The sequence below is a fragment of the Rattus norvegicus genome, chromosome 3 (assembly GCF_036323735.1).
Source record: "Rattus norvegicus strain BN/NHsdMcwi chromosome 3, GRCr8, whole genome shotgun sequence".
Classification (NCBI taxonomy): domain Eukaryota; kingdom Metazoa; phylum Chordata; class Mammalia; order Rodentia; family Muridae; genus Rattus; species Rattus norvegicus.
The window spans coordinates 48,883,703-48,897,320 of NC_086021.1; the positions used below are offsets into that span (position 1 = coordinate 48,883,703).

At 38.5% G+C, this 13,618-nt stretch overlaps 1 protein-coding gene across 5 annotated transcripts in view; it reads left to right on the top strand.

Annotated features, from left to right (window-relative positions):
• Window positions 1-13,618, top strand: part of Arhgap15 (Rho GTPase activating protein 15) — a 619,269-nt gene that overhangs the window by 500,758 nt on the left and 104,893 nt on the right. The window contains exon 13 of one of the 5 annotated variants that reach the window (XM_017591544.3): window positions 9,612-9,680. The exons of the other annotated variants lie outside the window; for them this stretch is intronic. Coding sequence (XP_017447033.1) covers window positions 9,612-9,619 — 8 coding nt within the window. The 3' untranslated portion in view covers window positions 9,620-9,680. Of the gene's footprint in view, window positions 1-9,611; window positions 9,681-13,618 lie in introns of those variants that run through there. 5 annotated transcript variants of the gene reach the window in all.

Here is a 13,618-nt window from a genome sequence, read left to right on the forward strand (position 1 = left end):
TTGATCTTTCGAGGTCTTTCTTCAGACCCCTGACTCTTCAACACAATGGTAACATTATTCTTTGACATTTTGTGTACATTATTCTCTGAATTTCTAAGCAACACCTATGAAGGATACAGTCTTTCAATGAAATAGTCACTGGGATTTTTCTATCCGTCTGGGTTGTATTGTGAAAATTGTTTGCAGAAAAGACAGAGAAATATAAGGTATCAGACCTGGAAAGCTTTCAGAAATTGTTGTCTGCGATGTTTGTGTCTGATGTTCGAGATGTCTGAGATTTGGTTCCCTCAATAAATAGAGAAGAGTGTGAGCTAATCAAAAAGCATGAACAAAGACACAGAAAGAACAGCGAGAACCTAACTAGAAAGACATTGCTGGACATCAGGCTCCCAGCATGGCCCTTCTCCAAAGACCTTCAACACTACAGCTCAAGTACAGCTCTCTCATCTTCTCACTTTTCCTCTGCTCTTTTAGGAATTTCCCATGAATCAGTGTTTCTAGATCTTCCATCGCCAAAATCACACTCCTTCAAGTCTGACCTTCCAAAGTTTCCAATTAGTCTTAGCTAGAGCTTCCATAAAAAATTCTGTGGCTTAAAAACCAGAAATTTTATTTCTCAAATACCTGGAATTAAGAAGTCCAAAATCGGGCAAAATCAGGAACCCATCTCTGTTGAACTCTGGTACAGATTTTGTCCCTGTATAGCCCTGAACCATCCATCCATACTTAGCTTCTTTTCCAAAGACCTCTCCTCTGAGTACTATCATACTGGGGTCTTCAATGTGCAAATTCAGGACAACACAGGCGTTAAACCTATAATAGAAATCCTACTTCAACAGACTGTTTTAGGTGTGCAAATTTGTTAGCGTAAGACAGTTTCCTCCTTTATTCTGACAATATCCTCCTACTACTGCAACACAAGATTTAATTAGTTCTTTATTTATATTCTTAATTCTGTTATTGTTATCTGAAATTGAATTGTATAGTCCCAGGCATCACTTTCACTCATGTTTTCTAATATTGTTTACATGAAGAGATGTTTTGCCAACCCCGTAATGTTTTTTTCTTCTAAGGATGTCCTGCTCCCCCCCCTCAAAAAAAATGAAGCCAAAGGAGATTTTTGTATTAAGTTCTGCGTATTCATAAGACTCATCTCACCTGCGTTTCTAACTAGAACTGGAGCCAAACCCATGTCCTAAACTATAAACTTTAGACAATATCACTCAACCTTCCTGTCACTATTGATAACTTGAAGACTGTGTAATACAAATTGTACAACATTTGGAAGAGTGGAACTGTTAGAAATAACAATTTACATTTCTAGAATAATTTCAGATACAGTTCCAATAAGGTGTATCATCATACCAAAATAAGGGACTCTAAATTTCTGGAGTAATTTTAGAATTTAAACCAGAAATATAGGCATAGTTTGTTTTATTTTCACCTTAGATTTTGTGGGGTGTGTGTGTGTGTGTGTGTGTGTGTGTGTGTTTGTGTTGTGTGTTTTAGTGTTGTTGTTATGTTTACCTGTTAGTGTGGCTATGTACACTTCTGTGTGATTATGTGTGTGCATATAGAATTTAGATATCAATGTCAAAGTGTCTTTGTCTATTGCTTTTTTCAGGTTTCCAAGAGATTCTCTCACAAAACCTAGATCTTCCTTCCCCAATTCTAAGAGCTGAGGTTGCAAATGCATGCCAGCACACTAGGCTGGTATTGTGCCTTTTAGCCAAAGATTTGTGCCAACCTCATCCCATAAAAGTCTGTTGACTCAATGTTAAACTGCCTTGTGCTCAACTTCAGCATTTATGCTGTGAAGCTTTTTGTTAAAGTTGTATTTATCTGTTGTGTGTCTTGTCATTAGTGATCTCATACAATATAGTTGTAATTCAGTATAGACACCATGAACTACATCCACTAGGATGATAGATTTCACTAGAATGATTTGTGTTGTGACTGCAGCAGTGAATAGCCATTGCATATCTCTCTCTCTCTCTCTCTCTCTCTCTCTCTCTCTCTCTCTCTCTCTCTCCTTGGATATCCCCTATTTCCTGAGCTATGAAAACATTAAAATTAGACTTCTATGAACTCAAGTCAAAAGAAGAATTTCAAATCTCTCACTTTCAACCAAAACCTAAAAATGATTAATCTCGGTGAGGAAGGCATGGTAAAAGCTCTGACAGACTAGAAATAAGGCTCCTTGCACCAGACAGTGGTCTGAGTCATGGATGCAACTAAAAACTAGAAGGCTAAGACAGCAGACGTGCCTTACTACTGGTAGAGAGAACGTTTTCTACAGTTTAGATAAAAGATCTATCAGCTATGTCTTCTTAAGTCAAGACTATATTTATTTTAAAGAAGATGGAAAAGCTAAGCAGAAAAGCTTGAAACTGGGAGTGGTTGGTTCGTGAGGCTTAAGAATAGATGTCATCTCATGACATGAAGTTCAAGGCAAAAGGAAATGCTGGTGTAGAAAACCCCGGCAACTTTCCCAGAGGACCTATCTATGAGAGTGAATAAAGTTATCTATACATCTATACTGACAGAAGTTTTTCAATGTAGGTGAAACAGCTTCATAACAGAAGTAAATGCCACCTAACATTTCATAGCTAAAAAGGAGATGTCAATGCCTGGCTTCAATGGATGGACTCTCTCTCTTATCACAGACTAATGTAACTTTAAGTTTAAATCAACGCTCATTTATCATTCTAAAAATTCTAGAACACTAGAGAATTATGGTGTCTAGTTTGCTTTTGTTCTGTGGGTAGAAAAATAAAAGCCAGGGTAAGAGTACATCTGTTTACATTAAAATCTACAGAATCTTCTAACTTCATTGTTGATGTCTATTACTTGGGCAAAAGGGTATCATTGTTCAATACCTATCCCATAATTACCTAAGGGATACAATAGAGGTGAAAATGAGAGGAGGGTTGATTTCTTGCTTGCTAATACCCCTCTCCTCCTGTAGGCACTGGGTGTAGCAATAATCTTGATTTTTCAGGTCTCATTATTTTAAAAGCACATTTGATAATGGTATAGTGGTCACAGATGGTGATTATCCTGATGGAATTGGGCAAAACACATTGAAAGACCTTTAGAAAGGTTCTATCATGCTAAATGTAATGAAGAACATTTGCATTTCACGGGAGATGATGAAAATGTTAACAAGTATAGATTGGGAAAAGTCAGTTCCCACTTTCATGATGACTTTGAAAGGCAGACATTGGTCGAAATAGCTCTATAATGAAAACAACAAGAGACATAGGATGAGAGGTGGAGCCTCAAGATGTGGCTGCATTGCTGGGACTTCACAATTAAGCATCAATGGACTAGGAGTGGCTTCTTTTGTGTGACCAATATTCCATCATGAGATGATATGTCAAAGACATCACAAACATTATTAAGAAGGCAATACATAATTTAGAAAAGTGTGTTTGATAAAACATTAACATGGTTTGCGAAATCTGACTCTAATTTTGAGTGTTCTGCGATGGGTAAATTAGAATCAAGCAAGACCTAACAAGGCAAATAGATCTTTCATTGAAAGTAGTTATGATTGACACAAGAAACTCTGTTACTGTTTAACAACTTGCCAGAGCCACTATAGTCTTCAAGTTAGTCAGCAGTCACCAACAACAGAGCCAACCCCTACCACAAAGACTGTGACTAACAGCTCAAATATCCCTTAGAATTTTTAGCACTGAAGTTTTGTTTGTTGACATGAAATTTCAAATATTTTAAAATGCTTAATTTTATGTGATATATTTGATAGCAAACATTAGAAGAAAACAACTTCAAAATATCAATATACCTCCTTTGCAATTATACAAGTATCTAGGAATACACATAGACACTGCCTCTGTGTTTCTGCTGCTGTGATTTTTAAAAAGCAACTGGAGGAGGAAAGGGTTTACAGTGTGTCTTACAGTTGCTTAACACAGTACATCACTGAGGATATTCAGGGCAGAAACTCAGAGGAAGAATCTGATGGTAGAAACTGAAACAGAGGTCATGGAGAAGTTGCTCTTACTGTCTTGCTCCTCAAGGCCATTTCAGCCTGCCTTCTCATACACTCTAGCATCACCTGACCAAGGCTGGGACTACTCGCAATGATCAAGGTTCTCCTATATCAATCATTAATCAGTAAAGTGCACTACAAAATTGACTACAGGCAAATATTATGATGACATTTTTCTCAATTGAGATTCCCTCTTTGCAAACATTCTAGCTTATGTCAAATCAATCAGAGTATTCAGTGCTGTATTTCCTTGGTGTAGACAAAGATTCAAGTGAATCTAAAGCAAAGAACACTTCTTTTATCATTTTAAAACATGAATGAAGATAGGAGGACCAGGGATTCTGGGGGTTCACTTCCCTATCAAGATGTAAAGATGTTAATGCTAAGTTTGGTCAATGTTACAAAAGTAAAACATACAAAAACTATATATAAAGAGAAACACCAAGACACACACACAAACACACACACACACACACACACACACACACATATATGTATATATATATATATCAGCATTATTAGTTTTTATTCTATAAAATAAAGTGTTAAAAGGGTTGCAGCTGTGGCTGAAATCACAGGAAGCTACAGATGTATATATCAGACACAAAGGACCCTATGATGACCTTCTCAATGTATTCTTTCAAAGCTCTTGGACTCAGTTTTATCATGGAGGAGTCTCATGTCCAGCGTTCCAAGCAGATTTCGCTAGGTTCATCAAGTAGAAAATCTTCACCAAGTGGAAGGTCTTTTCTACACTAATGCCCAATTGGAGGCTATTGATGACATCATTAAGTCAATCTTAATTCATTAATCTTAAGTATAGTGCCAGGATCTTCCAACAGCATACCATGGCACCAGATAATTTGCTTGGTTAAATTTGAGAAGAACGTGGACCAAACCGTTATTCTCCCTTGGTATATTGATCTAGGCAAGATAGATAAAATGGGGATCCATTACAATGATAACCACAATTTGCATTGTAAAGCTCACTGATTTTTATTTTTTTGGTAGAACAATATCCATAGATCGCACAAGGCAAAGTCCAAAGAATAGAAGGAAACTGATAGGAATTGTTTCCTTTAAAATGCACTGACAGATGTAATCCAATGTGTACCGGATAGAGAGTGTGATATTTAGAACTCTAAGGAGAAGAATCCATAAACATGATTGACTTTCTTGATCATATACATAATCTCAGAACCTCGTTCTTTGTTTCTGTCTTCGCTATTCAAATGAAAATTCAACAATTATTTTTATTGCTTTTGGTCTCCAAGGCAACATTACAGGTTTTCATTCCTGGGCCTAGGTTGCTGGGAAAACTTTTAAAAATAAAATCAAGCACCAGTGAGATTCAAACACCCCTAACAGATGGAGGAGGTGGAAGGGCAGGCAAATGTATTTGTAAGGAACATTTAATTTATCTTTTAGGAATGTTGGCTAAGAACACCTATTTTGTGCAAAATGCATCAGGAGAAAACAACAACCGGGCTAGCAGTAAGATCCTCCTTGTACTGTGAATGATTAAAGTATAAATCTAAACGAGGAATCACGCCCTCATTACAATCCCTAAAAGTGGGTAGGAAATAACAAAGGTTATTTCCAACAACTTTCATTATATGTTGTTAGGAAGAGAAAACTACAGCAGAGCATACATATATATATATGGCCTACAAAATAAAGCCATCAGTTCAACCTTCCCTAGCCAGGGAAATTTTTTAAATTAAAATACTAACAATATGTCTCCTCATATTGGATGATAGTACATGTCTTCATTGGGGCTACTATGGCTGTGATGAAGTACTAAGGCCAAAGCAACTTAAGAAGAAAGAGTCCATTTGGCTTATACTTTCATGTCATTGTTTATCACAGAAGAAGGTCAGGACAGGAACTCCACCAAGGCAGAAACTTGGAGGCAGGAGCTGAGGCAGTGGCCAAGGACGGGTGCTGCTGACTGGCTTACACAGTCTGCTTGCCCAGTACTACCAGTCCAGGAGTGACGCCACCCACAATAAGCCAGACCCTTCTGTGACAATCACTAATTAATAAAACCCTCTATAGGTTTGCCTACAATCTGATCTTATTGTGGGCATTTTTCTCAACTGTCTCTCTCCTTCTCCAGTGACTCTAGCCTGTGTCAAGTTGACATAAAAACCAGCTGGCACCATACACTTTTTAAATTCTGAAATATTTGTGGATACAGAACGAAAAACACAGAAAAGTAAACAGATTGCAGCATTTTAATTGGGATATTTAAAAATAATAAAAATTTGTTTTCTAGGTATGTATGTCGAGTCGATGGTTTTCTCTTCTGACAATGTTTTATGAATTTTCTCTATTGCGTTTTTGTTTTTCTATTTGTTAGTTTGCTTTTTTGGTTTGGTTCGTTTGTTAGTTTGTTTGTTTGTTTGTTTGTTTGTTTGTTTGTTTAAAAAGGCATCTTGCTTTGTAGCCCAGGCTGGCCTAAAAATTTAACTATCTATTGAGATTTTATGTGGGAAACTGAGTATAACCTGTCTGAAGTCGGCTTACAGAAAGTGTAGTACAGTTTTTCATCTAATTCTCTTTGTGTTCTGTGAACTGAACCAGGCTTCACACATACCTTGCAAACACTCTACCAGTGACTTAGATCCCAAGCCCTGTTTTCCCTCTCTCTATCTGACTTGATTCTCTTGGGGCAAGAACTATAACTCACTCTTGTTCTAACACAGGGTGAATATAAAAGTCAGTACACTTTGTGGCGGTTGATTCATGTAATTCCTGCTGGAACAAACCCTGGTAATTAGTAGCAACAATGGTGTAGTATCTATGTGGATAATCAGAAGAACTGGTGGCAAGAAAATGAGGGAGGTGGAAACTGCTTAATTCCATTCCTTTTGTTGACAATAAATTTAAAAACTCACTACTTGGTTCTCTCCAAATGTTCACGTGTTTATGAGCTCTGTTTTTATCAACGGGACTTATAGATACTAGACCCTATATTTTCTATATGTCAGTGCAGTAGATTTAAGCAATCTACTTGTTTTTATTATGACTGGCTAGTAAACTTTTGCAGCCTTCAAAGGGTTACCTGAACTCCTGCTAATTCAACCTGCCAGGCTTAAATGCAGAGCCCTGGAACAGAGGACAGTGAAACTGTACCATAAAAATAAATTACTGTCATGAATATTAAGCAAGAAGAATATAATAAACATGACTGTTTACAGGATCCTGATTTATTGGTACTGATATATTTATAAATTATGACACAAGTGTTTATTCTAGAATTGTTTCAGAATATAGACCGAACAAAGCTGGATAGACGGTTCCTGTAGACCGCACCATCTGCCCCCAAATCCCTACTGCCTGCTCTTGGTGACTTTCCTTGTCACTGGGTCCATGAGTGCACACAGTTCCCTTGAGTTTCCTGTGCAGACCGAAGCAGGTATCTTTGCACAATGTGGTCCTGAAAGTGCTGTCAGGGACCTTGTGTTCTCACCAAGGAGCAGCCCCTCCTGCAAAGTAGCTCAGAGGCCTTGCTTTGATCCACAGTACTTATGAGCGTCCTTTCAGTGTAGTTGGGATTCCCCAATGGATACGGCACTGTTTTAAACAATTGCTTAGCAATGTGTGTTCTGATCATGGATGCTGAGAGATGGGAGACTAAGAGAAGAGAAACAGCAAGCAAGATGACAGAAAAGAGAAAAAAAATGAGACCGGTCACCAAATTTACTGTAAGAGAACTGCAGGAGAGCCCTGTCCTCAACATTCTGATACTCACAAGTACAAGTTAGTAAAATTTATCATCCATTTTAAATGACATTATTTGGAACCAGAGATTTAATCAACAGATGGCTAGGATAAGGTATCGTACTAAAAATAAAAAAATAAAATAAATAGTGTTCTCCTGCCTCAGGTTTTTTAGCTTTTATGGTACATCTAATCAAAATTTACTTCAGGAGACTAATTATTTTGATGTCTTCTTGTCTCTAATGTGTCTAAAACCTTTCAAGGAGGATAGCCAATAAATTTAATATCCCCAGCAAAGGACAAAATTTACACACACACACACACACACACACACACACATATGTATATATATATACATATATATATATATATATTGCAGATTCTCTCAGACCCTTGGCACTGTTATTCTTAGTAATTCTTGGAGAACTCGTGCGTGTGTGTGTATGTGTGTGTGTGTGTGTGTGTGTGTGTGTGTGAAGTTTGTGTGCACCCATGTGTAGATGCACACACATCTGAGTGTGTCTACTAAAAGCCTTAAAACCCACATACTATTGCAATGGCAAGCACATTTCTAGAAACAGCTTATGAGGCATTTTAAGAGGTATACAAGAATGTATACAAACAAGGTCCTGGAAATACTATTTATAACAGTGAAAGTATAGAGTGGCTTCATATGAACTTTAGAGAAGGTTGGCTGTGTATAGGTCGGTAATAGAATGCTTGTCTACCATGCACAGGCCCTGAATTTGATCCTTAACGTGGCAAAAACAACAACAACAAAACAATAACAATAACAATAAACCCCACAGGAGACTAAACCATGGAGAAGTCCTGTAATACAATTGTTAAATTATTCTATTGAAACATTACATCCCAAGGCGGAAAGCCACATGTTCTTAAGAGGAAGCATAAGTTTAATGCGGCGCTACAGTACATGGTGGCCTATTCCACCCTACAGCAACAAACTGGGGCTGAGTAACGTATAAAGAATCGGGACTGTGGGGTTGGGGATTTAGCTCAGTGGTAGAGCGCTTGCCTAGGAAGCGCAAGGCCCTGGGTTCAATCCCCAGCTCCGAAAAAAAGAACCAAAAAAAAAAAAAAAATCAGGACTGTAAGTTTTGAAGGCTGGGAATTTTAAAGTGAAAGGTCCTTCATCAACAAGGGCATCCTGCTATAGGACCTGAGGTCGCACGTGGAAAGACATAATAACATACATGTGGGAGGGAGAAAAGTAGGCAGAGGAAGAAAAGAGAGGAAGAAGAGGAAAGGAGAGAATATGGTGAGGGTAATGGATTCCATATCTAGGATAATGGCATTAATTCTTTCATGCAGGCAGAGCTCTCATGGCCTAATCTCCTCTTTAAAAGTCCAACCTCTCAACACTTACATTGGGGATTTGGTGTCTAAGGCATGAGCTTTGGGGTACATAGATAAATCATAGCAAGTACAAACCTGTTACTAGACATGGATATGAATATGAATGTATGTATTCATGTAAGTATGTATGTATAATTTGTCTGTGAATGACTATAGAAGTCTTAGATTTTTCTTGTTCTTGCTGTAATATGATCTGTGCATTTCTAAAGTAAAAATACTATCTTAATGAATATTAAGAACACTTTTTAAAAAGTGTACAATGATAGCAGTGATCTTACAATCAATCACCCCAGGAGCTTCCAAAGCGCTCTGACTCAGATTACTTCTATAGAAACCGATTCCCAGAACTAAGATGATAGAATCCGTTGCTGTTCATTGCATTTGAAATGAGGCCCAACGAGTTTTATTTAAAAAGGAGTAAACCCTTGGGTGATTATATTCTGTCCTTAGCTCAGGATGTCACTTGTTTCCTTCCCTTTTCTCGATGAAGCTACATAGGAAGAGTGAAATTCTCCCTCCTATGACACATGGATGCCATGACATCTTGCTTCAAGCCAAGGTATGTGCATTTTGAGGGAAATACTGAAAAGCGGGAGGTACAGTCCCTGGTTGAGTAAATAATGACTTAATGTGATCCAGCTGGACAGTGGGCAAAGAAGACAATAAACGTTCCACGGAAGAGACGTGATAGATCAGGGTTGGCTCCATAAAGGAGACAGCAGGGTATGGGGTGCTTGAGATGTCAGTCAGAGAATGAGCACGTGACCCCACCCCAAGACGAATACAGTTGAGGGGAAAGGGAGGTATCTGGTTGGAGGAAGCAAAGAGTTTTAGGGATAAACAGTAGGAGATGAGGGAGAACAGATACAGTTAATCCAGCATTATAAATTCCAAGTAGGCACACCCTGAAATTTTCTAATTCAATTCTCTGTCCTGTTGCCTAGCAGAGGTCACTCCATAGAAAAGGCAAATATTTGACCAGCAAATTAACTAATGATCTACGGAGATTTTAATAGTATACCTGGTTTAAATCTTATCCAATGCACAATAAAAACCCTATTATAGGTTTTTGAGGAAAGTGGTCAAAAATTGAAACCTATGCTTTTGAGAAAATAATCTTAATGGTAATTGACAGGATAGTTTAACGGGGTAAAGGAAACACAAAATTCCAACAAGCATTCCCCTTGGCTATTATCCAAAGATGACTTAAGTATATTTTCTTTGCACACTGTTGGGACAAAATAGCCAACGAAATCAACTTAAAGAAGGAAAGAATTATCTGGGCTCACAGATCACGGATATAGACCAGCATGATAGGAAAGTCCTCGCTTTACGAACATGTAAAGTCTGGTCACACTGCATCTGCAGTCAGGACCAGCGATATGTACGTGGTGTTCATCTGACCTTTTCCTTCCTATGTGGACTAGGACCCCAGCCCATGAAACAGTACCACTTGCATTCAGATTGAGTATTTCAACCTCAAGTAGCCCAATATAGGGAATTCTTAACATGTATGCCCTAGGTTTTGTTTCCAAGCTAATTCTAAATTCCATCACAATAAGTGACTTTATTACTCTGTGTTCTATCTGTGCATTTTCTTCATAGGATTCACACACAGCTTCCCAAAGCCATGCCAAATGCATATGTGTTCCCTGAATATATGCTGGAATAAGCTACTTAGATATAAGTCAAAACATAAGGCTTCGAGCATCTGAATCACCTGTGATCTTATTACACACATGCATCCTCCCATCCAACACCATACCTTTGGAAAGACGATCTGTAGAAACAGAGCTCAAAGCTCCATGTTAGTCCAAGCTCTCCTGATTATCTGTATGCAAAAGTTTAAGGAGCGCCTTATTTCTAAGTGGTGGCTAATCTATTCACAAACCTTAAAATCTTTCGTAACTTTGAAAATTAAGAATTACCGAACATCAAAAGTTTTAAGTACATTATGCAAAGTTAAGTGTACATAAAAAGAGCCAAGTATGTAAACATAATAGAAGATAAAAGTTATGATGGTTTAGTGTAATTTGGAAAACATGATGAGAGAGGAACATAGGTGAGCTTCAGTACGAACCGGACATCCACATAGTGGTGTGATTGGAATGGGGAGCAAATGCTAACAGGCTGGAGGGAGCCTAGCAAGACCTAGTGTGTCAGATCCTTCTCTGTCTCCTGACACAGGGAAAGACAGACAGCACATAAGGGCCTCAAAGAGAGGAGGAAGAAAATGAAGGTTAGTCCTAAGTTTTGTGGTCGGCATTGGGAAACATAACATAAGGAAAAGGATACTGGATTTCATGACTCTCTTTGTTAATGAACAGAGTGGGGAAAGAAAAAGGCCAGAGACAACTTCTTGCTTCTGAGGCCATATGCTTACACGAAACTGCCAAACTGGATGTGTCCGGAACCCAGAATAGCCATTAAGCCATCATTCTCAGCACTACAAAGTCACTCCAGCATCACTCAGCTGAAGTTCTGTAACTATGAGCATGTTGAGCAATCAGAAGCTGAATGTTATCAGAAAAATGTCTTTGGGGAAATCGGTGATGCTGTACAATCTATAGCTTCATAGCAGAGCAGTATGCTCACCACAGGGTTGGAAATGCCTAAAAGTGACTTTGTCCATATATTAATTGCTATACATATTAAAGCTATGTGAGACTCAGTCCTCAAGAGCCCGAGGATGAAAATATTAATAAGCTGCCATCATCCTGCAGCACAGACTTGTGTTTCAATGGCAACTCCATCTATTAGTCGCCTATCCCAAGCCCAGGATGGAGAACAATTTGCTCACAGACTCCTTCGCTCTATGCTAAGTGCTGTCCTTCGTGCAGGGAGCATATGTGTAGAAAGCTGCTGTGGTTTGTCAAGGACATAGAATGGAACGTTCCTATTTCACTGGGGCATAGTTATTAATTCCTATTAAAATATTAAGTAATCACCAAAAATGTCCAAGGATGAAGAAAATAGATCCGTATCTAATTGCGAGATAAGATTCCAGCTCTGTAGAGCCAAAAGACATTGTTACGGAAACTGCAACCAACTCTTTTGATTCGAGAAAAAAGATATGCAGATTGAGAAGAACTTTTAACTCTAAGGCTATACTATCATTAAGTATACTTACATTTGTACCATATAATTATTATGATTGTAGCAATTAATCAATCAACTGATTACCATGTAGGGTCAGCAGGATCCAGTGATCTTATCTTAAGCTTGAATTAATTAATTATACTTCCTTCAACGTTATTATTCTCTGTTTATGTACCCGGTTTGTACAAGTTGGCCCTATTGATAAAATGTGCTTGAGTCTCTGTACTTAACACAGCAGGTATAGTCTACGCTGAGGAATTTTGCTGACGTAATGTCAGAAGTATCAGAAAACTGAAATGTCTTCATACTTCTGGAGTAACTGCTTAGGTCTGTTCCGTCCGTGGCTGCGTTATGTAAGCCACCCAAGTAAATGAAATTCTCTCAAATAATTTTGGCATAAAACTATAGAATCTGTTTGAAAGAGTAAAACAAATTGAACTCTACTGTTGCATTTTAAGCAATAGTTACATTATTCAGAAAACTCAGGTTTTAGTGAAACAAATACCCAAACCCGTGGTAGGCACAAGCGTACACTCTCTGAAAAGCGTGTTCTCTCTCTTCTTCCTTGTGGTGCTTGGAATGAAATCCAGAATCCCGAATGGGGACAGACAAGACCTCTACCATTCAGCTACATCCCCGACATTTGTTCTTTCAAATACCGAGTCTTTCGTGCTAAATTTTTGCAAAAAAAAAAAAATGTTTAAAGCTCCACCATTATCATTTGTTAGTGAGGACACTGAAGGAAAGACAATTTGTCTAACATGTCTGAGGGAGCTAAGGTCAGTGCTGGAACTGGGCAACTTTGACTGACTATGTTTTGAAGAACTCCTTAAGAAAGTATTAAAGGGGAAGTAGAGACAGACAGACAATCCCCAGTGCTGCTCTCTGAAAAGTCATTTGCCCAGCAAAGGAAGGAATAGGTAGGATACTGAGGGCTATGCAAGGAACTGGGTAAGAACACTATAGGGCTCCCAGTGTTGGGGACAAGGCTCTCGATGGCTGTTCGGTGTTAAAAAAAGGTAGTTGGCAAAAGGGAAAAAGAAGTCCGTGACACGACCTGTTGCATATGTTAAAAGCTGGCTTTTCTTCTTTTTTGACTTGAAGTCACTTATTAGCAAGGCCTGTCTCAGTTGGAGGCCCTGCCTTTTTGCTTACAGACTGTCTGACGCCTTTATAAAGTGGGCCACTGCATTGTTGATTACTACACACCAGGGTGGTCTGCCGAGCCGCTGTTTTCTGCCATCCCACAGTGAGACAGCATCTTCTGAAGTTCTGGTCTCATATGTCCTCAGAGAATGGTTTGTGTTTCCTAAGCGGCTTAACTCTGGATGATTTACATGTGACATTTTAAACTCCGGTTGTGTAATGCCTGGTCTGGGATTTATATATGCTGGGAAC